This window comes from Anas platyrhynchos, chromosome 3, assembly GCF_047663525.1.
Source record: "Anas platyrhynchos isolate ZD024472 breed Pekin duck chromosome 3, IASCAAS_PekinDuck_T2T, whole genome shotgun sequence".
Lineage (NCBI taxonomy): Eukaryota > Metazoa > Chordata > Aves > Anseriformes > Anatidae > Anas > Anas platyrhynchos.
Genome location: NC_092589.1, coordinates 59643088 through 59667668, shown reverse-complemented (window position 1 = coordinate 59667668; position 24581 = coordinate 59643088). Strand labels below are relative to the sequence as shown.

General features: G+C 42.1%; 2 protein-coding genes across 19 annotated transcripts in view; one reads left to right on the top strand and one right to left on the bottom strand.

Annotated features, from left to right (window-relative positions):
• REPS1 (RALBP1 associated Eps domain containing 1) overlaps positions 1 to 3059 on the bottom strand; it is a 64951-nt gene extending 61892 nt beyond the window's left edge. For 6 of the 16 annotated variants that reach the window (XM_038176537.2, XM_038176539.2, XM_038176538.2 and 3 more), the window contains exon 1: positions 2632 to 3057. In XM_038176537.2, coding sequence (XP_038032465.1) covers positions 2632 to 2784 — 153 coding nt within the window. In that variant the 5' untranslated portion in view covers positions 2785 to 3057. Of the gene's footprint in view, positions 1 to 2631 lie in introns of all 16 variants that reach the window. The other 10 variants (XM_038176540.2, XM_038176542.2, XM_038176541.2 and 7 more) reach the window with 4 other exon arrangements.
• Positions 3060 to 3196: 137 nt separating this feature from the next.
• On the top strand, positions 3197 to 24345 carry ABRACL (ABRA C-terminal like). Of its 3 annotated transcripts, none has more exons than XM_072035968.1 (3): positions 3197 to 3200; positions 22569 to 22635; positions 23790 to 24345. In XM_072035968.1, the coding sequence occupies exons 2-3, from the start codon at positions 22575 to 22577 to the stop codon at positions 23972 to 23974; spliced, it is 246 nt and encodes an 81-aa protein (XP_071892069.1). In that variant the 5' UTR covers positions 3197 to 3200; positions 22569 to 22574; the 3' UTR covers positions 23975 to 24345. The 3 variants fall into 3 exon arrangements, with proteins under 3 accessions (XP_071892069.1, XP_038033521.1, XP_038033520.1); XM_038177593.2 differs by lacking the exon at positions 3197 to 3200 and adding an exon at positions 20840 to 20962; XM_038177592.2 differs by lacking the exon at positions 3197 to 3200 and adding an exon at positions 21708 to 21831.
• The last annotated feature ends 236 nt before the right edge of the window (positions 24346 to 24581 follow it).

Genomic DNA, 24581 nt, shown 5'->3' with positions numbered 1-24581 from the left:
AGATCTTCTACCTGAACGCTCATTTCAAGGATGTGCACAAGAAGGCAGAAATACAGGTTAATGAGATGTCCTCACATGTGCAGTTAAGGTTGTAAGGCTGTGTGTGGTATTTATGCTGTGGTAGCGATAAGGCTGTCCTTTCACAGATGCATACTATGTGGCAGGCACCGCTCTTCACTCCAGATTTTTGTTGCTTTGTGAGCATATGTTTTATATGCACTGATCATAACTGCTTCAGCCTTCTGCATGTTCATTTATTCCCATCTAATAGGCAGCTGGTAGTATCCCTTGGAGCCAGAAATGAGAATGATTAAGAACAATTATTATAAGATCATGTATTGAGTTTTCCTTTTGCAAGACAGAAGTCTCAAACATGGCTTCTTGCAGGACAGGTTGCATGTGCTAACAGCCCCCAAACAGACTTGGGAACAAAACAAGTTACGGGTCTAAAAACGCAGCTAAGCCACACATGCTCATTTTCAATAGGATCAACTCTGGATTATTCAAAAGGTACCTACAGACCTATAGTACTGAAGAGAAAAAAACTCCTGTAGTTCCTCAAGACTACCTGGCGCCTGCAAGTTTGAAGAGCAGCAATTTTGCACTCTTTTGTATACCTACAATGTACTTAGCATTTCACTTGACTAGTACTCCACCTGCATTCCAGGATTATGTAAGAACTGGGTACCTGAATCAAGTTCCTTTCCCTCACAAACACCGGGTGCTTCAAACAAACAGGTAAGAACCCGGTACAGTGTAAAGTAAAATTCCACTTTCATCAGGGGGTTTCGTTACCTCTTAAACTCATATCATCCTGAGTTTTAGTTGCACATTCACAGCTTCTGAAGGAACAAATACAATTTCCCTCAGAAGAACACTCACCAATGTCTTCGTGCCTGCATCAAGCAGAGGTACAGCCATATTTCAATGAGTACAAAGAAAAGCTAGGCAACCATATTCTCTCCCTCAAATTTAAAGTACTTCACAGGTGACCAACAGCAATTGCACAATACATTTTAAATGGGTCAAACTGCTAAGGGCATTTTGACTTTCTTTGTATTATTTACAGTTTCATTCCTCATGCAATCTAACATCTTGTTTGCTGTTTTAATGGCAAGGTTTTCCTTGAGATCACCACAGAGATAAGCCAGGTCTGCTTCTTAAATTCACTTATTTAGAGCCCATGGAACGATGCCTGAGTAGTTTCTCTTTCCTTCAGATGCACTCCACTTGGCAAGAAAATATTTCACCTCCTTTGTGACAGATAAGGATATAATCTCTGGCCACTTCCACTCAAAATGCAAAGCGTCTCCAAGATCTTGCTCTAGATCTCTGGGTAAAAATCTCCAGCACTAGCCTGGATCACAGTGTAGAAGAAGTAGGCAAGTTTGATGGAAAAAGAGATTTTAAATACAACAAACAGGTAAACATTCACTTTCTCAGGATGATTCTTCTGTAACGTGTTGGCCACACACAAAAAGGCGCAGTGGGTGGCCCCTGAGAAACCTCATTCCTAATACTGAACGTGCAGACTCTCTAACCATAAAGTCCAGTCTAACAAGTCATCAAATAAAAGACTACTAGTTTTACCAGTAAGAAGCATTTCTTATTCACCCCACTACTGCTACTTCATTTAAAAACACAACTGCTGACAACTATCATCTTTCATACTGAGGTGGAGTACATGATTCAGGGCACCTTACATTCCTTTCAACTAAAGAAGTCACTTTTATGGGCCCAAAAGAGATCAGTAATCCTTGTTAGGGGCAAGTTTTCTCCTGAAATCTGGTACTGAACTGCTGAAGGCTGAAACTTGTGTGCTGTATTACTGGCTACGGTAACTTTATAGTGTTTTGTTAGAAGGCCACCTTATCTCACTGGGAAGAGGAGGACACTCTTCTGCATGGAAGACAGAATGGACAGTGGGTAAAGCTATATCCGAAAGAAGTTTTTAGGGTGGCTCGAAATAACACATGAATTTCAAAGTATTGAACACAGGGTACTCCAAAAGCCGCAAACTATTGCAAAGAGGTATTGGTATGAATGGTTCACTAGGAATACTTTCCTCAAGTGATTATGAGAGGCACACCAGAGCAGACTTCTCTATGCCGGTAGCTCTGTGCTACTACTACCACCTTTTAGATGTTACCTGGCCAAGGAAATAGCGTTACAGGTCAGTGTGTACATACTGTAAGCGCGGACTTACGTCACTACTAACACTCCGTTTTTCACTGTTGGAAGCATTTTGATAACCACAGCTAATACCTGCTGGGCACAGACACTGCTCCACAACCCAGCCGCTCTCCCACCTCGCTCCTCACCGGCGGGCTGCGGGCCCGGCCTCCCCCACACCCCCCAGACCCTTTTGGGGGCCAAACCAGCAGGCCCAGCGCCCCCAGCAGCTGCCTGACCCCACCGCCGGGCCCTCCCTCACCCCGGGGCCTGCTGCGAGGGCTGCGCCGTCCCCTCCCCTCCCCTCCCGGCTGGCCCCGGACAATGGCTCCGCGCCCCCCGGCCCGAGCCCGGCGGAGGGAAGGGAAGGGGAGGGAGTGGCCGGGGCCGTCCCCCCGCGGGCAGCAGCGCCGGGGCGGTGCCGGGCTCCGCCGCCGGGCGTGGGGCCGCCAGGTCTACCTGCATCACCACGTCGTTGGGCAGCTGCGCGGCGCGGAAGAGCTCGAGGACGCGGCCGTTGGACGCCACCTTCTTGGTGCTCTCGGTGTCGCAGTACGCGAACAGGTCGCAGTAGTAGCGCTGCTCCGCCTCGCTCAGCGTCAGGCCCTCCATCTTACCCACCGGCTCCGCGCACCGCCGCCACCGCCTCCCCGCATCCACCGGCTGGCGGCGAGAGGGGCGGGCGGGCGGAGGGGGGGCAGCGGAGAGCGCGCAGGGGGCCGCTGGGCTCGGCCCTGCCCTGCCCTGCCCTGCCCGGCCGGGCCCTGCCCCTCCCTCAGCGCCCGCGGCCGCCGCGCGCCCCCCGCCAACCGCCGCCGCCGCGCGCGAGCGGCCGCCCGCACCGAGCCCCCGCCAACCGCCCCCCGGCCCGCCCACGCGGCGGCGCGCCTGCGCGCACCCCCGCCCCGCGCCTGCGCCCGGCCGGAGGGGCGGAGCTGGGGGGTGTGGGCGGGGCTTAGGGGCACCGCCCCGCTTCCCCCAGGCCCGGATGCGCCGGGCCCGGCGCCGCAGCGCCCCCCGGCGGGCGGGAGGCGGGAGGCAGGCGGGGAGGGGAAGGAGAGGGGAGGGGGCGCCGCCATTTTTGTCCTTTCAGAGAGGTGTTGGTGGCTTTCGTCCTGCCCTTCAGCACCTCGTCCTTCCTCCCTGTCAACCCGACGTGGTGTTGTTCGCAGCGTAAACCACAGACTCATCTTCCGCTCTGTTTCAAGTACTTACTACATCATCCTCCTGCTGCTGCAAACTAAAACTTCCGATAAATTGCCTTCATTAAAATAATAAAAGATCTTCCCCAAAATGCATCATAATCGAGTTCTTGCAACCCCAAGTGACAGTAATGTTGAAACTAACAAATTCTTCACATTTCAGATTCCTCACATTTCCCACTTACTTAAAATTCCTCCATATAGGCTACACTGAAAACATAATTACCTTTTTGATATTAAATCTGGTTATTATGATTGTATAGGCTGAGATAAGGCCAACTTAGCAGCGTAGGTCACTTAACTGGAGCTTCTCTGACATCAGAACCTCTGTAGTACAACAGACATAACCTTTCTTCCACTGCCTAATTGCGCACTGCAATCCTATTAGTTTTACAGAGACGTTTGTAGAAGAGATTTTTAAAGTACTTATTAGTAGACGATTGGGTTCCAAGTGCCTTTGCTTCTTACAAGTTCAGTGATTGTGTGCTAGCATGGGCACTGATGTTGAAATATTAGTGTATGTGTATATATGGCCATAAACTTCATCATAAACTAGAGTAAGGACACTGAAATAGTTGTATGTGCCAAAATAATTTTGCACGAGTTTTATGTCTAAAAATAATCTGAACACCTTATTTTAATTGAGTTCCTATTGTACTGTTTGCATTTTTTGCACTGAGAACACTCTTTTGACATTAATGGTGTTTACTTGGCTGCAACAGTACGTGCAAGCCACAAAGAATAACAGAGGGAGGAGATTCCCTAGAATGTATTATTACTACAGCTCTAAATCCAGACAATGCCAAAATAAGTTTAATAAATGTATACTTCACTAAAACCATGATACGTCACATCAAGGTGTGTGTGTGTGTGGAACATACTGTGCTTTTCACTGTGTATAGCACCACTCTAAAGCTGTTTAGCTATTTGGAGAACAGGTTGTTGGATCTCACTTCCAGTTCTCATACCATAACCTTTGTGCTAGTTCACAGACTTAGCAGAAAGAATAAGAATGAAATGATATGTAGCAAACTAATTTCTAATTCCCAAGGAATCATTGTTGCCTCAGAGTCCCAGTCCAGTGTTTCAGTGTTTGGCTGGAGGATCTCCTTTCCCCCAGACTGGATGCTTGCTAATCTCCAGTCCAAGGGGAGTTTTGCTGTTCAGAACATTACCTGTTCCCATCAGGTCACAGTCAGCACTACGGATATTAAAAAAAAATAATAATAATTTCGGTGAATTCTCACTGAGGATTTCTGTCCTGCTTTGTTTGGCTGGACGGTACGCAGTTTGCTACAGAATGGGCTGAGGAAAATACTATTAAAGTATGTTTGTAAGTTAGATTATTTTCTCCATATTTGCACTTTTCAGTGCAACCAACCTACACAATGAGACCATATGTCTATTATTAGTTCTCTTGGTTTGGGAAGATCTGTATCACAGCATTTCCCAGTGTTCATGTTAGATATGCAAAGAAGGGGGTTTATGGAAAAATCCCCACCAAAATATATAATCAGTAATACTTTCATTTTTGATATAGAAAAATCAGTCTATTATACATGAAAAACTTGATTAACTGCCTTGAATTATGATTTAAAGATAGCAAGAGGAGGAACTCTCTTGGCTTTTAAAGTGTTGTACCTTTCATTCTCTCTTTTTAAAATATCTTCTTAGAATTCAGAGTCCTGACCAGCTAAGAGTTAAGTCATTCCCCACCTGGTGCCTAATTTTACCGTATTTTGTTTTCTGTGTGAATCAACTATTAAATGACATATTGGTACTGAAGCAATCATCCTTTTAAGGGATCAGAGTCAGAGAAAATCATCATCGTCATAGGAAGGTCAAGTCTAATGATCCAATTAATGTAATGAAGCGCAAAGTTATTTTGCTGACCATCAAAACTCTTATAATCAGAGCCAAATTATATACATCAATAAAACTTTTTCTTTTAGAAAAAGAATACTTTACATCTTGATATGTGACCAGAAATATATGTGTTCATTGCTACTAAAAAGAATGTAAAAGAAAAAATGTAAAAGTAATATTTTACTCATTTAAGGGAAGTGTGCCAGTTAAAACACTGTTCAGATCTCCGTATATTTTATCAGCTGTGAAATTAGTACTGGTTTCTAGAAACTAGTTGCTACACATGTTGAGACTCATTTCTAAAAATAAGCATATCTCAAACATACAGGGTCTAGTCTTTGCCAGGTACAGTGGGAATGCAATGGCTAGGATCTACCTGGTTTTGATGAGGGCCTCTGATCTCTGAGTTCTGATGGCAGTGAATCAGAACTGCACTCCTGCACTACCTTTGCTCGCAGGAAAGCATATTATATGCCCAGATACTATGTTTTTAAATGAAAACAACTTTAAATAAATTCCAGCCTTTTAAAATATGTATTGGGGTTCACTTTCCATCTCGCACCTGGTTCCCCAAGTTTATTAAAATGACCCTGAGGTTATTTGTCATTCTAAATTCTTTCACATACATAATGCTGTGGAGCAGGTTTTACAATCTCTGTCAATATACTCCTTTACTTACAGCTCATCAGGAGCTACAGAAACTTGTTCTATCCTGATCCTTCCGTGAAAAGATGAGTAGATTAAGGCTAGAAATGAATGTGAGGTGTTTAAAAAAAACTTGCCACCTCTGACTTCAGAGTTGTTTTTGTTGTTACTGTCTGCTCTTTTCAAAAAGAAGGTGCTTTTGGAGGTGGCATATTTTATTTCCAGACAGAAGAATGTTTTCAGAATGGCGTTAACATTTATAAATGGAGGAAGCCCCGTTCTGCTTTTCTAAAAGCCTTCCTTTTTCCTTTGGCTAGAAGCTACATTTTAATGCAAAATTTGTCACTTTACAACTATCTGTACCTACACTTTTGTACATTTCTGGAGGTATGTTACAGTTTGTAACCGCTTTCCATCCTTGATGGAAATTGAATCCTTCCATTTGGACAATTGCAAAAACCATTGCTTTATGGTAAGGTTACACCTGCCCCTTATTTTACTTTCTATGAAATAGCATCCATATTCCAAAGAGCCTACCCTCTCTTCTACCAGTCCTGCTGTGGTTGTTTCTCCATCAAAAGGGTGTTCCACATTTGAGACTATGAAATTTTCGTCGGTGGATGAAAAAATTCTTTCCATACAGAGAGCTATGTAGCAGCCAGTCCCAACACGGGGGTGTTATTTTTTCCTTCTGTGCAAGGCGAGTGCCTTTGCAAGGAGTGTTCAGCAAGCAAAGAGGATCTGGAGCAATTTTGTTACTCACCACAAAGTGGTCATTCTGGTCCCTCCTGCACCTCTGTGCAGGCACATCCCATAAGGGCAAATAATAGCTTTTTCTCAGCAGCCTCTCCAGCGTGTTGTGTCACCATTGGAATATGTACAGGATCCTGGCTGGAGACATCTACTATCTGTGGAGTATTTCATAGTATTTCTTTGTGTAAATTTCCACAATGGAGGATGAGTAATACCTTTTCTATATCATTTGCCATTGCATTTGCTCAGTTTTCCCTGCTCTCTCCAGTGAGCTTTTAATTTGTATAAATCTATAATAGCCCCTATAAAAGTTTCACTTATTTCAGAAATTAACCCCTTTTCTCCTTCATCCAAATAAGGAGAAAAATAAACACTTTGAAGTGGAAGATACTGGAAAAGCAAAGCCTTTACTCCTTTATGATTTGGGCAGATTTCTACCTGAGATTTCGTACCTGCACCTCAAAAGCTGGGGGGCACTTTTCCTCACCCCAGGACAGCTGTGTGGTCACTTCCAGAGAGGAACTCTGACAGAGAATGAGTGAAGGGAGAATGTCCCTTCATATTTACCTCGACCACAAAAGCTTGAGCAGCTGGTCAAATCCCACCTCTCTTTATATTTTAAAACTATCATTGTTTCTTCCAAAGGAGAGGATGTCTTCTGCTCGCATTAAACTATCAAATAAGTTTCTTGTTAGAGAAATTAAAACTCCTCTGAAAGCCTTTCAGCATTTAACTCAAAATCCATCTGGTCTTGTTGCCATATTTATTTACAGATTATTCATGCCAGTGTCTACATCCTCTTTTATAAATACAGCCTCTATTTATAATTCAGTAGCATCAGGAGGAGTAAGATACTTCAATTTTTCTTTGTACTTTATGGTATTATCTAGCATACATACTTCTGTATAAAATTATATATTGATAAATTGATGTTTGATAAGGTTTTAATCTTTTTCTTTCATACATTCAGGTTACTTCTGTTGTCCCTCAATGTCTTTCTTTGTATTGAAGTCCCCTTAGCTGGGGCTTACATTACTGAAGCTCCAGCTGGTCTGAATGCATTCTTATACCCCCTTCACTATCTTTTTTTTCTTGGTCTTAGCTCTGTCTGGGTTCTTAAGCAGTTCCCATTGTTCTCCTACTTTTTTCTCTTTCCTCTTCCCCCCGAATGTGGAAGTGCACTCCAGCTTGCTGATGGAAGAGGATGTTATCCCTCCCTACCTTAAATAATTACCTCCATCGGCAAGGATTGTTAATGGCTATTTCAGGAAGCTTCTGGCACATTGCTGAATTTCTCAGAAATTGGTTACTAGGTGGGAAGAAGTGCCTAAAGCTAAATTTCACCTCTTTATTTGTTTCCTATATTACACATATACCCCTCTTTCCTTTTCCTACTCTCTGCTTTCACTGTATGCATAATTGTAGTGCTCCTTTTCCATTTCACTTATGTTTCAGTTTCCATCTTACTTTTTTTCTTTCTTAACCATTTTCAGTTAAAATCAGTTACTCAGTGGTGATAGTTTCCCCCTTTCTCCTTTCCTTCTGCATTTTATTTCCTCCCACTAGCAACACAACCTTCCAATATGCTAATAGTGTTATAGTCTTGGGATTTGTACTCCAACTCATCTTCTCCTTGTACCTTCTCTCTTCTGGGTTCACCAGCTTGTTATTTCACAGTGGGATTCTGCCTCTTGGTCAAAACTTGACTGGGCCTGTTCTTTGAGCTGTTTTCCATTAATACCAGTTTTCCAATGATTTTAAACCCTTCCTTTTTCTCCATAGTGATGTGGGTTGCTCTTGATATGTTAAGATAAATAAAAAAAGAACCTTCTGCTAAGTCTTACATTTGCTTATGATAGCAATAAGCTAGTCAGTGTCTTTTTACTAAAGCCCTCTAGATGAAAAATGCCTCAACTTGCTTTTAAATCTGCTTTTTTGGTTAAAAACAACACAGATATTAATGATTTTTGCCTGATCTTTGGGTCGCATATAGGAGGAATATTAAGAATTCTGTGTGCTTCATCTGTGGTGACTGTAAGAAAGAGCCTAATAATTGAAGGTCTCTCTCTTTCATATATTTTACAGACTCATTTCTTCACACAGCAAAGTATATAGAACATAAACAGAACTGAAACTTCCCTTTGCATTGAATTTCTCAAGACGTCAGGGAAGAAAGATGAAGTTTTCCTTTATAAATAATTCCTAAAGCAATGCTCTTACCATCATAACTTCCTGCTAAACCTGACTCAGTTAGCAAATGCTAATGACAATCCTGTATGTAATGTGAAATCAAGAAATGTTCTTTGAACTGAACCTATTATTTGATCAGAGTGGATATACACTTAATTACCACACATTTGAATGTTTTTAAAGAAATTGCATTTCTTTATTTTTGAAACATCATGTTCTGTTCCAGTCATTTTCGGAGGGCTATATTTGGTAGAACGGGTGCTAAATCTACACAGTGCTAAGGCTGTCTGAATTGAAGAGGAATTATTGCCAAGTACTTCGTTTCTGCCTGTGCCTCCTAGGAAAAGGTTCAAATTGTACAGTTCTTGCAATTAATCATAGAAGGAGAATATTAGGAACCGACAGGAAGGAATGGATATAGATGTATAAATAAAGAAAAAAAAATTGCATCTTTTGCTATCCTCACATTTTTTTCATATAACTGCCAAGTTGTGCATGTCCGCATGTGTGCTTCCCACCAAGGTCCATTGACAGGATTTGTCTGTGACAGAGGAGGGAGTCTGCCCTGAGCACATGAATGCATCTCCCTCTTCTGGAAGGTGAATTAAGAGGTGAAGAAAAGCAGCTCTTTGCATCATTCCTCTTCCAAAGTGCCTTTTCTTTCATGCTAAGGGCGGTTTGGCTATTTTACAGAGGAAACAATTCTCATTTGGAAGGGATTAGAACGTGTTGTTGCCTCTCTGATTGAAAGGCTGGGTCCTGAGCTGGTGTCTATTCTGTGCTCCACAGCAGATCAGACAACTGCAGTGCTACAAGGCAAGGCTGATCCTTTACAGGAATCCAACCACTGCTGTTGTCTGGCTGAGATGGTAATCTAGAACATATCAGCATATCAGCTCCCAACACACAGGGAGATATACTAGCTCTTCCTAGCCATAGCCAGCTCTGGAAAATGTCTGGATACTGCTTGTTTTTATAGACCTCTTAAAAATGCCTCAGATATCAAAAAGTAAAAGCTGAGGGCAGTTATTTTGAGGAGGATCTTGTACAGACAGAAGAACTAGCACTGGACAGCACACAGGGCCTGTGGGGAGCTGTGAGCTCATGCTAGCTTCCACAGATCTCCAGCTACAGCTCCTAGCTGGGCAAGAGCAGAAAGCTCTTCTACCATTTCCCAGCTCATTCCAATGAGAATTGGTGTGACCCTGGCCAAACAGCCCAGGCTGAGGGCAGCCAACAGTGGGCCAAATGTACTTCATAACTCAGACCTTTTCCCTCTTTATATTTGATTATTGTACTCCAGCCACTCAAACAACTGAAGAATCAGAAAAAAATACTGAGGGGAAAAAAAAAAAAAGCAAAGTTTCTTGAGGGGCAGATTATATATTTGTACATTTTCATCTTACTCTCTTGGAAGAGATAAAACTCATTTTGAATGAGTTGTGATTGAAAAGCTACAATATTTTATATGAAAGCAAAACAGAGGCAGCAGCTACCTTTGACAAACAGCCTTTTTATCAAACGAAGACTCTACTGATATTGTTTGTGTTGTACAAGAGCCATTTATATATTATTAAATATCCGAATACCCTAAGTGGAGATGATGCACTCTAAGCAGCAGAGCCCTGCTTTTTCAAATGAGGCAGAGTCAAAAAGGAGACAGGAAGCTGTAAGAACAATAGGTCTGGTCCCACTTTCCTCTTCTCTTTATATAGGGATGTTGAAGGAAGTGAAATGGTTCTGTTTCCTCACATCTGACCTGTGAGAAAAATAGCTTTTGCGGTTAGTTTTTAGCTTGGGAACGTGTACAAACTGTATTTCCCAGTAATGAAATAAAGGATGTGTATTCCTCAGAAAGTGAGCGAATGAAAAAGAGTCTACTTCTGGTGAGGTACTAGGCTTACCACCTTCTGTTCGCCTTCCTCTGTGATAGAAATACTCTCTGTTATAGTAACTAATTAACAGGCATACCAAGTCTTTATTGATGACTATTTGCTATTTTGAGAAGCCGTTAATGCTGAGGATAATTTGTGCATTTGCTTTAGGAATCTTTGGGTAAACAAGAGAATGGGGTCTACTATAATGCAGTCTTGGTACTTCAGTTATGGCATTATGAGTTATATGTCTCTTAACCTACTACTCTGAACAAAGAACTGTTTTTTCATCCATGTGCCTTTAGCTATCAAAAAGTAAGAAAACAGCTCCAAGCTGTTTACTGAAACTCTCTCCACAGTAGTGCTCTTCAATAGGTGAGACCCTTATCTTTCTTCTTTACTATATGACATAACCATATATTCACAGAGTCAGGTAACTAACTTAAAATAGACATTTTACTTTCTACTATGGCTACTAATGTAGGTCTATGCACAAGTAGTACAATTTAAAAGCCTGATCTAATACTAGGGATGTTTCTATTCCTACCCCAATTCTATATATAACCTTAATTACAGTTATTTATGTGCCTTTTTTTTTTTTTGTGCACAGATACTCACATACGTAGTTTCCAGAATCATCAACAGCCCTCCAACCCCATACTGTTTCTGCCAAAATCGGAGGCCATCAGAAGTACAATTTCATGACACTTTATTTCATAAGGCTCCCTTAAATTCAAAATGGACTTTTTAAATGGAGTAATATGCTGGAGAATCCAAGAGAAATAGAGAGAAAATGCGTTTCTGTGTATAACACAGCTTGTCTCTTTTTCTTGACTAAAAATAGGGAAAGTGGGATGCATTTGTCCTATTCATTTGTGTCCATTGTACATTTGTGTGACAAAGAACAGATATTTGCTTCAAAATATTACATCACAACACCCTGAGAAGCATTTATTGAGAAGCACTTATATACATGTAACAATTATGGTAGGGTATCTATGAGCCAAACAAGAAGGTAGTTACACTTAATTTTCTTAACTATGTTTTTAAATCTAATCTTCTCCAATGCATTGGAGATGCTTGAAAAAAAAACTCCTCTAGAGAAAAAAAATGGTAAGATTTATCCCAGAAGTTTTGGATTCACAATTACAAATAATGCAGCAGATGGAAAATTCATGCAAGATTATAAATTGTAGATGCAGGAGAAAACTGACGCATCAGTTTGCAATCAACCTCTATGGTATGTTCAACAGTGTAAATTAATTTGGTGTTGTCATAGTACTTCCCTAGTAGATAGTTGTCTACCATTTGAAATCAGCAGACAGTTTGACCTCCTGCACCTTGACAGAAATTCCTCCTAGAACATCAGCTCCATAGGTGAGACTGTCAGCATTTGGAGTCTTTGTGTTGTAGTTTCAAACAGCATCAGATGATGGAGGATCAAAAGGCTTGCAGCTGCAGTGACAATGAAATTAATAAAGTTTGAACAGTTAAGAATTTGAACCTAATTTGAATTTCAGAGCTGGTATTGAATCTTAAAACCAGAAAACTGCATTTTAAGAACACACTTCTCCATAAGCAGGAACCAATAAAGTGCTCCTTGACTTTGACTTTAAGTCAAGTGTACTTGAGTTCAAAATATAGGGTAAATACAATCTAATTGCAAAGATTATTGGAGTCAAATGATCCAGTATCTTGCACCTTAAGCAAGTTTTTGAGATGAGAAACTTGAATGTGGAGTAGCAAAGTTACAGGTTTTATTCCTAAAAATAATGCGTATAAAACAGGATCATTGCATTAAATGATAATTAACTGTCATTAGTCCACTGACATGCTTTCATGGCCAGTAGGAGGTCTTGACATTCCACTGAAAAAAAATTAACATAGCAAGCTTTGCATTGACAACATTTCATATGTTAAATTAATGTTTTCTGACAAATGTCAATTCACAGCACTATTGCAGTAAGATTTCCTTCAGGAGAAGATTTGATGTCCTTCTGTCATGAGTCATTATAAACACTTGAGCTTTAGGAAGGAAATTTATATGAAACTAATAAATAGAGATATTATACCTAGAGCTGTATTTGAAGGGGATGTGAATAGTAATTCCCTATTAATGTAGCTGTCATCTCTGCTACCATTAGTTGACAACCTTATGTAAAGCCAGTTTTGTTGGTTTTCTGGAAAAGTCCCCAAAATGTCAGTATGTGAATGTATATGTGTAGAGGGAAGGAGAGGGGGCTTTTGTTGTTGCTTTTTGTTTTTGTGTGATGCATACTAAACAGGAGTACAGAGGGACTAGATGACTCATCTGCTACCATTCTATGTGGAAATTAAGAGATGTAGTGCTGTTTCCTTGCTACAAGAGATACTTTGATGAAACGAATCTGAGAAAGTAATTAGTCTTCATGTTCCTCTCTTTCACAAATATTCATTGTTATAGCAAAGAATACCATAAAACATGAAACACAATCAGCTTTTTATATAGTTTTTCTCTGTGTAAACTGTCCCCAAACACTTTTTGATACTCTCCAAAAAACACATCACTGCACATCTTCTTTGTTTCACAGCCTCTTATATGGAAAAGCATCACCCAAGCTCAACATGAATCCTGCACTAATTCTGACCTTGTGTGTGTTTAGACAGGTTTTGAGTTTGGTCCTAAGGTTCTCACGTAACTACTATCAGACATATGATTAAGGTCATCCCATACTTCTTTTGACAGTCAACGTTATGAGTGCAGTCTTTTAGGCTGTACTGATGTAGCATATTTCTGTCATTATGCAGAGGTTTACTCTCGGGTTAGCTGTAGGGCAAGTCATTTCAGTCATTTACATCAAGAATTTTAAGTACTCCTCCCCTTTTCTGCTCAGCTGTAGTAAAGATTAGCATGCTTAATCTAGGGAGAAGAGGCATTGCATTGTTTGAGGCATCTAGTGGATAACAAGGAGGGGATGATGCCCTGAGGCCATTTCTGAAATAAGGCCTCCATCACAGGCAGACACAGGTGAATAACAGTGTAAGTGAATCACTCCATTTAATTCCATGGAAGTGCTCATTCAGGTGCCAAGACTGTCAGCAGTAACTGTGTCTGTATTTATAGTCTGTCTTGTTCTGAGGCTGGCCCGTCACATTTACTTTTACACTGAAAGAAATGCTTATGTTTTGCTAGGTTACTTTTTCAGCTCATCAAAAGAAAAAAAGAGAACATTTTTGTTTTGTTTTGCTTTGGTTTTTGTCCTCACAAAAAGCAAAGACAAGAATCCATACAATTAATTTTTTAAGACATGGCTTTACAGGAAAATTCGTGTAAGGTTTTACAAAACTAAGTTCTTTGTTTTGGAAAAAATATTTTCTCCCTTGAAACAACTGCTGACTTAAGACAGAGAGAATGGCCAAGTACGACTAATGACTGGACCAAGAATGATGGAGATGCTTTGGGTACAGAGTTGATAAGAGAATACAGCGCTATTTTCCTGGTTGAATGGCTTGTCTCAAACAATATAGTTGTTCTGACTGTCTCTAAAAACAACCATACTCCCTGATTATTGTTTACTCCCCTCAGATTTCTATGCCAGCACTGAGCTGCTGTGATTTTATGTTTCTTAATGCAGCCAGTGACCCTGTCTTGTTCAAGGAAAAGGTATTTTATTTTATTCTGTGGTGTTGCAAAGTCCATGGGAATTAGGAATGTAGTCAGTCCTCTGCCACTTGAAATCTTTAAATCATGCAAAGACATATTTTTAAAGACATATTTTAGCCAGGGCTGAAGTAGCTTTACTACTTTAGGTTGAGTCACAACCCTACACTGGGTTGCAGAGCATGGCACACCCATGTTGAGAAGTGACTCACGGCAGGCCAGCTGCATAGATACGTGACGGGACTGGGCTAAGACGCACACTCCTGGTTGAATCACAACACTGTCATTTTTGTCCAGATTTGGAGACAGTAAAAGGAATTTCTGGCATCTTGTACTGGTGTGAGTTGCTGATGTGACAGCAAAGGGATTGTGCAGGTACGTGCGACAGGAATTCATGTGTCTACTGAATCAACAAGTCAAACAAAAACCCGTTGAAAGAACAAAGTGAGACCTGGGTTATGTAAGAGGGCAGATAAGATGATCTCTTCTAGTGGTAAAATCTGCTGATCACAGGGTCAGATCTTAGAACGTTTTCTAGAGAACATGTTTCTCTCTCAGCAGAGACCTCCATGTGTGCTTGTGGTGCATGTGTCTGCCTATTCACAAGCACATTATATAATGCAACAAAAACTCAAGAGAACAGTATTGTACAAAGCAAGAACTGCATAGTTTATCTATCATAAAGGTAGTTATTTATCTAAAATATGCTGGAAAACTGACAATATGGCCATTACCTAGCAAATGACCTTGTAACTCTTTTACACGCCTTTTTCAAGCCGAGCCTGTGCTGCCTGTCTTGGGAGAAACCTGTTAAACAGCACGTTTACAACATGTTTACTGCAAACACTAAACACTTTTGCAAAACTAATTTCTCATGGGATAAGAAGACAGGCTGCATTCAGGATCAGTAACTACCTCAAAGGTAGGAGGAGACAGACATAGAGCTGGTGGCCAACTTTCCTGCGGGAGAAAGTACTTTTAGCAGGATCTCTGCTTGAATCTGTGTTCAAAGTTGTTATTGATGACAGTTAAAAACATGACAACGTGTGTGTGTCCTATTTCAGATCATACAGTAAAACAGCCAATGGTTGTTTTATTGAAAAACACAAAGTAATATGCGGGGGTGGAGGGAACAATCCTAATTATCTGTAACAGAACAATTAATTGCTACCACTTTGCAAATAGTTTGTGAAATCACCGTGCACAGTGCTCAGCAGTTTTCGGAAAGGCAAGTAAGATGTTGGAAATTGTTAGGACTGAGGACAAAATAGAAAGCATCATTATGCCATTGCGTATGCTTTACCCACACACTGAATAATGCTAACAATTCTAGTAATTCAATCTCAAATAAGAACAAGGAATGATGTGTAGAATTATAAAGAACAACAACAAGGGTCACCAACATGGGAAGGCATTCAGCTTTCGAGAAATTAAAACTAAGATTCTTCAGCTTGAAAATAAGATGAGCAGTGGGAGAGCTATAGTCATGACCCTGATGGAAAAAGATGGAGATGAAATAATTCCTTGCTTACAACATAGGAAATTGGAACCACTTACTGAGTTCTCAGGAAGGAACATAAAAATATGCAAGAAGAACTGCTTTTTCACATAGTTCCATAAATTAATTAAGCAATGATTGTCATAGGATGACATGAAATGAAAGTTTAAGTTTAAGGAATTAGACAAATTCACAGACAAATATCCACCTCTGGCTTTGAAATGAGATGATTAGGTTATAACCTTTAGCTCAGGAAATCCCTAACCTAATCCAGTAAGTGCCAGGAGCCTGGAGGGAAACCAGGGGATCAACCGATAGTTTTCATTTACTATATTCTTTTGCCAAATGCCTGCACTTGGTCGCTGCTGGAGGCAAAACACTGGGTTAAACTGATTGCTTGATCAGATCAGTGCGTCTGCTCTGGTTTTCTCAAGCTGCGCTTTAAACCTTGTGTTGCATAATTCCTGGTTTGGGCTGCCTTGATGTAGAATTGTAAATCTGGGAGGACAGAAACAGTGCAATGAGATGCTAATAAAGGTCAAATTAGAGTAGTCTGTGTTAAGGTGGAATCTCATGACTTTTGGGGACCACTCATGGTAAGTATAGGAAGAGGAATTTGAATCATGAATATGATGATGACCTTAACCAATGATATGAAATATGTATGAGCACTATCTCCATACCTGCCCTGTGTGCTTGTAAAGGACTATTTTACACAGGTTTGGTTTTTTGTTTGTTTAAGTATCATTTCATGGGAATGGAAAAACAGAAAATCACCATCTTCACAATTTTCACATTTCCTGCTCTCTGCTGCTGCTCCTGTAAGGACATACCAGCCCTTTAGTCCCTATGCTGCCCAGCTCATTTTCATACTTTGGTAGATCACTGTTGCCTTCATTGTCATGATAACAGTTAGTTTTGATTTTTGATTTACCTAGAATTTTTCTAACATCACATGACAACAAAGGGCCAAAAAAAAAAAGTAGTGAAAGCAGACTATGCTTTGATAGTCTCCTGTTATCTTCCTTAGGGCTAATACTTGGGTACATGACATTGTTTCTTTACAAAAGACAGAATTCAGATTTTAAAAAAAAGGAAAAAAGAAAAAGAAAAAATGTGTACGTCCTTTTTTTTTTTTTTTTTTTTTTTTTTGGTCTTTTTCAGATATGTAGTTGGTATACTTCTCATAAATCAGGAACTGTGATTCAAAACAGATTTAGAGAAGATTTTCTAACATAGATTTCATAATAATAATAACAACTTTGGCATGAAATGTCCCAAACTATTGCTCAATCAAACATAAATCATCCATACTAATGATTACCTTCCTCAAAACAAAGTCCTACATTATTTGTGCAAATGTAATGCTGTTCTGATGACTAAGGAATCTAGAGTACTTATGTGATACAACTGAAAACATTTTGTTAAAAGTCAAAACATAAAATTAACACTTTTATTCTATACTACTACATAACTGGAGCATTTCCCATACTTACTGAAGTGCTAATTAAATTCTATTTTAATAGATTTATCTTATATTTTCCTTAGAGTTCTGTCCATTTTGCTATAGTATTTAATATTGTGTTGGCCAACAAAATGACGATCATAAGAAAAGCAGTGAGCAGTGTGTGCATATGCCAAGTACATATGCCAGGATATGCATAGTTACAGTGCTCTTTAGATGCTACACTTTTTAGAGGATTCTCTCCTTTCTTTTGATTCAATTCAGACAGGCTTAAATATAATTAATTTCATTATAGACCTGGGAATGTAGCCTTTAACTTATTTTTTTTCCAACTATCAGGGTTTGTTTTTTTTTGGAAAGAGCACCGCTTACAGGTGTTAAATATGGCTAATCTGTTTCTGATTATATATTCTGCAGCTATCACCTGATGAATATTATAGCTCCTTGTGCAGAAAGCAGCATTTTTTTAATAATCAGAAATTCTAGTACGTTTAAATTACGATTTTTATTACGAAAGGTTAATATTTTAATAAAAACACTGACATTTAAAAAAATGAAAAAGAAGGGGTGTGGTCTCTTATACATCCCTAGAGTGATGAAAATGGATCTTCATGGTATCATTTCCACTGTATAAATCAATTAATCTAACTGCGGATTCTGCCAAATGAACCCTAGCTGAGCTTCTGTAGTGGTTTAAGATGCCTTTAGCAATTCATTCATCCTTGTACAGCATAGTGATGGACCAGACCTAGCTGCACAGCTCACAGCCTGAGAGAGGGTCTCAGTTTTGCCTTTAGAAGATGGTGCATGACGATGTGAACTATGGGGACTGGAAGTAGCCTCTTACACCTGCTCTGCTCTGGGGGCAGCCGTGCCTGTTGAAGAGGTGAGATGGTAGTAAGATGAAGAGCTGGGATGGTAGTGCCTGGGCATTTTCAGAAGAGATTTGCTGTGAGTCAGGCTGCTGGCCAGGAAGCTGGTAGTGGTGGTCTCGGTGCTCTGGAGGATTTTGTGCTGCTCTCAGTTTTAATGCCTGTGTCCCTGGGAGAAGATATACATATTTCTACGAGCTGAAAAGGATGCAAAGAATGACAACAGCAGTAGCAAACCAAACTACATTCTGTCTACAGGGTAGAGCTGAATGAACAATCAGATGAAAACGCAACATGACTTAATGAAAGGTAAATTATGTTAACCTTGTTCATTAGTTTTCTTGGAAAAGAGAACTGTTTGGTATGGTGTCACCTGGGGTGCAATGGAGAGTATGGTGCAATAACAGAAAGTGACTGAAGGGACACAATGCATCATACCAGGCCCAAAGAGCTGTAAATGGAGCTAAATCCAGTTGGAGGCCAGTCACAAGTTGTATTCCCCATGGCTCAGTATTGGGGCCAGTTTTGCCTAATATTTTTATCAACGATCTTGATGAGGGGATTGAGTGCACCCTCAGTAATTTGCAGACGATACCAAATTGGGTGGGAGTGGTCATCTGCTTGGCAGTAGAAGGGCTCCACAGAGGGACTGGAATAGACTGGATTGATGGGCCAAGGCCAAGTGTATGCAGCTCAACAAGGCTATATGCCGAGTCCTGCACTTGGGTCATAACAACCCAGTGCAGTGATATGGGCTTGTGGAAGGGTGGCTGGGAAGTTGCCCAGCAGAAAATGACCTGAGGGTGCTGGTTGACAGCTGCTTGAACATAAGCCAGCAGTGTGTACAGGTGGGCAAGAAGGCCAATGGTACCTGTAGTGGGTTTACGTGGCAAGGCTTTGGTAGCAGGGGGCCATAGGGGTGGTTTCTGTGAGAAAGATCTAGAAGCCGCCCCATGTTTGGGAAGGGCCCCATTGTTTTCCAGATCTGAGCCAAAAAGCGATGTTGTTTTGCGCCTCTGTGAGAGCATATTTAAGACAGGGAAAAAACTGCTGCGCCACACAGCAGCTGGGAGAGTTAAGGGAGTGAGAAACAGCCTTGCAGGTGCCAAGGTCAGTGTAGAAGGAGGGGGAGAGGTGCTCCAGGCGCCGGAGCAGAAGTCCCCTGTGGCCTGTGGTGAGGACCATGGTGAAGCAGGATGTCCCCCTGCAGCCCATGGAGTACCACGGTGGAGCAGGGTTCCACGCTGCAGCCCGTGGAGGAGACCACGGTGGAGCAGGTGGCCCTGCACCGACGGAGGCTGCCGCCTGTGGAAGACCCCTGCCGGAGCAGATTCTGGGCCGGACCTGTAGCCCGTGGAAAGGAGACCACGCAGGAGCAGGTGATCTGGCAGGAGCTGCTGCCCGTGGGGGAGCCAGGTTGGAGCAGTTTTCTCCTGAGGGATGGACCCCGTGGTACGGACCCATATCTGGAGCAGTTCTGGAAGAGCTGCTGCCTGTGGGAAGCCCACGCCGGATCAGTTCGTCAAGGACTGCATCCCGTGGGTGGGACCCCACAGCACAGGGGACGAGAGTGACCGAGAAGGAGCGGCAGAGAAGAAGTGCTGTAGACTGACCATAACCCCCATTCCCCCGTTCCCCTGCGCCGCTCGGGGGAGGAGGTGGAAGAGGGTGGATGGGGGGGGAGGTGCTTTTGGTTTCTTTCCTTTGTTTCTCACTTCTCTAGCTTGTTAGTAATGAGCAATAAATCTTACTATCTGTCTTCTTATGCTGAGTCTGGTTTGCCCGTTACACTAATTATTGCGTGATTTTCTCGTCCTTATCTCAATCCTTGAGCCCCTTTCACATATTTTCTCCCCATTCCTCTTTGAGGAGGGGGAGTGAGAGAGCGGCTGTGGTGGAGCTCGGCTGCCCACTCGAGCGGAACCACGACAGTACCTTGGCCTGTATCAGAAATGGTGTGGCCAGCAGGACTAGGGAAGTGATTGTCCCCCTGTTCTCTGTTCTGCTGAGGCACCACCTCGAGTACTGCGTTCAGTTTTGGGCCCCTCACTACAAGAAGGACATTGAGGTGCTCAAGCGTGTGTAGAGAAGAGCACCAAAGCTGGTGATGGGGCTATAGAACAAGGCTTACGAGGGGTGACTGAAGGAACCAGCATTGTTTATCTGGAGAAGAGAAGGCTGAGAGGAGACCTCATCATTCTCTACAGCTACCTGAAAGGAGGCTGCAGTGAGGAGGCTGTTGGTCTCTTTTCTCAGGTGACAAGTGTCAGGCTGTGAGGACACAGTCTCACGTTGCACCAGGGGATGGATGTTTAGGTTGGACACAAGAATTTCTTCACGGAGAGGGTGGTCCAAAATTGGGGCAGGCTGCCCAGGGGAGCGGTGGAGTCCCTATCCGTGGAAGTATTTTAGAGATGTGTGGACGCGGCACTAAGGGATGTGTTTTAATGGTGGATTTTGTGGTGATGGTCGGACTTGCAGATCCTGAAGGTCTTTTTCCAACTCTTCTACGTTGTGAGCAGGAGCAGGAGGAGTTACTGACGTGTTGGGAACTGACTGGGAACCGGGGCCGATCCACACCGCCCTAGCGCCGGCTCCTCGCGGGAGGGCGCTGAGGCGCTCGGCCGGGGGCGGGGGGGCGAGGCGGGGCGGGGCGGGGAGGCGGCGAGGCGGGGCGGCCCCGTTCCCTCCGGCCGGGCGGAGCGAGGCACCGCAGCCACCGCCCTCAGCCGGCCCCCTGCGCCTCGGCCTGCGCCTTCCGGGGGTAGACAGCGGTGGCGGGCGGGTGAGTGGCGGCGCCTCGCCTTCACCTCACGCAGATAAACTGCGGAATTTGTGTAGCCGGGAGGGTTGAAAGCAGGCGCTGGGGAGGTGATGGCAGGGGCAGCGCGGTGCTGGTCGCGGTGCTGGGCGTTAGTTTGTTCACAGCCACTTGGGTGTTCGTGCTGAGGGTGGGTTAGGGGGGAAACTGAGGGGTGAGGCTGGGTCTGAAACCCCTGCTAGTAGTAAGCCCGCTTAATTTTGCATGTAAAATGATTTTTTTTTTTTTTAAAGTGAGTTTGGGATCTGAAGTTCAGCCTCTGTCAACCTCTTTGTCTCAGGCCAATTGGTGAAGGGTCAGGAGGTGGAGCTATGCCCCCGCTACCTACTTTAGCTCAATAAAAAGGGAAAGCAGGGGAGCCCTCCTGTCAGGAAGGGCTTGTGATGCATCCGGATGCTAATTTTTAACACCGTTTACTTAACCAGATCTGTGCAGAAATGCTGTTTCTTGAACAATTGCTGTGGTCGCTCTGCTCACAACTCTGAGACTCTTTTGGACAGCGCTGAGCTTCAAGGGTGGCTCCCTGTAGCTTTTGTTCCAGCCTGTGTGCCAGCACCAGCAGAAGCTGCATTTGATGCTTTGCTTTCCCCGTGGGGCACGGTTTCGTGTCCTTCCTTCGATGCCCACATTTGCTGAAGGAGTTCCGCATCGTGTTGGTGCTGCTTTTTATACTGCATCACGAAACAGCTTTTTAGGTGCCTGCGGTTGTTAATCTGGGATGTGTTGTAGCCAAATAGTACTTCCTGTGACTGTAGTGCTGCTATCTACCAAGCTGCATGTGGCTGAAGTGACGGAAGGCATTGATGCACACTGGGGGAACTTTCAGAGCAGAGGTGCATGAGATAAGTTTTGCTTCTTGGGATCTATATGAAAGGAGATGTGTACTGGCTGCCTTAGGACACTTCCCTGGCTTGTTTCTGGTTGGATTTTGGTATCAGTAGCAGACGTGTGGCAGATGCTGTCCTTTCAGGCACGGCATGCACAGACCTGCTGTAACCAGCTGGATGTCTGGGCTGTCTCATGAGTGGAAAGCTGTGGTGGGGTTTAAATGCACATGCAAACCAAGGCCACTCACCTACCATTCATCCTATATCCCAGAGGGAAACATAAAGGAAGATGCTCCCTTTTTATTGTGGGTGTTGACAGAAAGTTGCAAGGACCCTGAAGACCTGTGGTGTTAGCAGGATGCTTTGTTTTTGTGGCTGCCTGAGATAATGATTGGCCTAAGCGCTTTAAAAGCCAAACCAAGCAAGAACACATAAAAACACCTTCTCCTTCTTCTCTTCCCTTCCCCCCCCCTTTTTTTTGAGATGAGTTCCTTGTGTTTGTGTATAGAAGGTACCAAGGTGGTAGCTTCTATCCATTTCTCCACAGACGTAGGGATGTGAAGGCTCTTTATCCTTTCAAGGTTAAAATGTCAGAAGATCCTCTAATTATGTGCCTCTGGGCTAACTGGGATTTACAAAATATTGTGATACTCCTGATGAACAGAGAACAGGCCAAGATGAACATGTGCAAAGTATTTACAGGTCTACTAATAACTTTGCTACAAATTTATTTTATGTTCTAGACCACAATGAACGTGGAACATGAAATTACCCTCTTAGTTGAGGAAATTCGGCGACTGGGAACCAGAAGTAAGTATTGTATACCTCTGAACATGCAAATGTAATCATGTTATACCAACCTGTTGTGAACCTGGCAAATTTAGTTAAGCAGGTTCAGGTAACCTGAAAATATATATTCCATATATATTTATTGCTAGATTGTGCGGTGCTCCCTGTGTCCTATCCCTTAAAGCAGTCCTGTTGTGTAGTTAAACATCTAAGCCTTTGCAGCAGAGAGGAAGCAGACCTGAAATCCTGCCCCCACTACATTTTTAGACAAATTTAAAATTACCTTTTTTAGACAAAGATACTTGCTGCAGTCTTCAAAGAAATGACACCTTTATATTTCACCTCCTTCCTTTGTAACTTCTGTTTTTCGAAAGTTGTGTTCTTCAGTTATATTCATCTCAGTGTTATTTAGAGGAAATTGATCTGTATGCCTGAAACTCTAATCCAGGAGTTATAGTCCCTAACTTTGCTTAAACTTCTTTAGAATATAGATTTTTATCTTAAGATTGCTTTTCATTGTTAAAGCCCCACTTTCTTTACAAGTATTTGTGCAATTTGTGGATGTAGGACCTGCTCACATATTTAAATTCTGATGCAATTTCATTTAATTGCATTTCTTTTTCAAAACCTGATACATAAATCTTGTACTTGATATGACTGTTTAAGAGTTTGCTGCTTAAGAAAAACCTAGCTAACCTTTTAAAATTCTTTCTTTGTGTGATAAATGACTTCCCATTATACCTTCTTCATAAGGAAACTTAAATATTAATAGGTGGGGGAAAAAAAAGTATTTAAACATTTTAGGTATTCAAGACAATTTTCCTTCTTATGCTTCAAGGAAGTTTGATAGCCTGCATTGTTCATAGGCTCCAGAAAGACATCAGTCTTTCATAACATAAACATAGCAGATATGTTCCTTGATACAAATCTCTGAGGCGGGCGGGAAAGGAAAGTCTTGACAGGCAGGACCTTTGTCTACCATTAATCATCAGCATTCGTAGTATGTTTCCCATTATGAAGTCAAACCTCGTGGAAGTGAAGTTAGGTTACTGGCAGCTGGGAAATACTATGGGGCTTACCTTCAGCACTCTGACTGCCTATCACTTCTGTTCCCCCAGTCACCTCTTAACTGAAAGAGTATCTGCATGTGCTTTCATGTTTTGTCTTTGATTTAGATGCTGATGGACAAGTGAGCGTGAAATTTGGTGTGCTCTTCGCTGATGAAAAGTGTGCCAACCTCTTTGAAGCCCTAGTGGGAACTCTTAAGGCTGCAAAACGACGAAAGATTGTGACTTATCAAGGAGAACTGCTTTTACAAGGTGTTCATGACAATGTTGATATCGTACTACTGCAGGACTGATGCAATCTGCATTTCAGTTGTTTGCTAATTGGGTTGTTTGAGACAATGACTTGCAACATCCTCTGAATCAGGCTGATCATTCTATAGTGTTTTTGATGTATTTTCTATGTCTTTATAGTTGAAAGGAAATGATCCTATTTTGGAAAAACATTCCCTTTTGTAATTCTTCCTAAAACAGTACTGTACACAATTAAGGTAAAAAATGCCAGTTCTTTTTTTTTTTTTTTTTTTTTTAAATCTCAGGTAATACTCCTAAATGTACTTGATGGTTATTTTCAATATATGAAGAAATAGAACTGGTGTCTTAATGTTTACAAATCTAAACGTGCCATGAAAGTATAAAATAAAAGCACATACTTCGATTTATATAATTATTGCAGTGGTTGATTCTCTCTTTATTTGCAATCGGAAATGAAGGCAAACTGAATTTCTATAAGCATCATAGTTAAATGACTGCACAGGCAGCATGCCAGTGAGATAGAATGTTCTTTCTTTGTTACTGCTCCTCACTCCAAAGAATGGGCATTCTTTGACTGAATCACGTGGCAAAATTATTTCCAAGAGTTGGATGTGTAAGTAGTCTGGCTTCATAACAGGTTTGTAAGCA

Excerpts from the sequence above, each read along its gene's own strand:
- ABRACL (XM_038177592.2), top strand. The coding sequence starts at position 21,802 with ATGCACACTGGGGGAACTTTCAGAGCAGAG. Across the intron at positions 21,832-22,568 it reads GGGGAACTTTCAGAGCAGAG|ACCACAATGAACGTGGAACA; the intron begins GTGCATGAGATA and ends TTTATGTTCTAG. Across the intron at positions 22,636-23,789 it reads TCGGCGACTGGGAACCAGAA|ATGCTGATGGACAAGTGAGC; the intron begins GTAAGTATTGTA and ends TCTTTGATTTAG.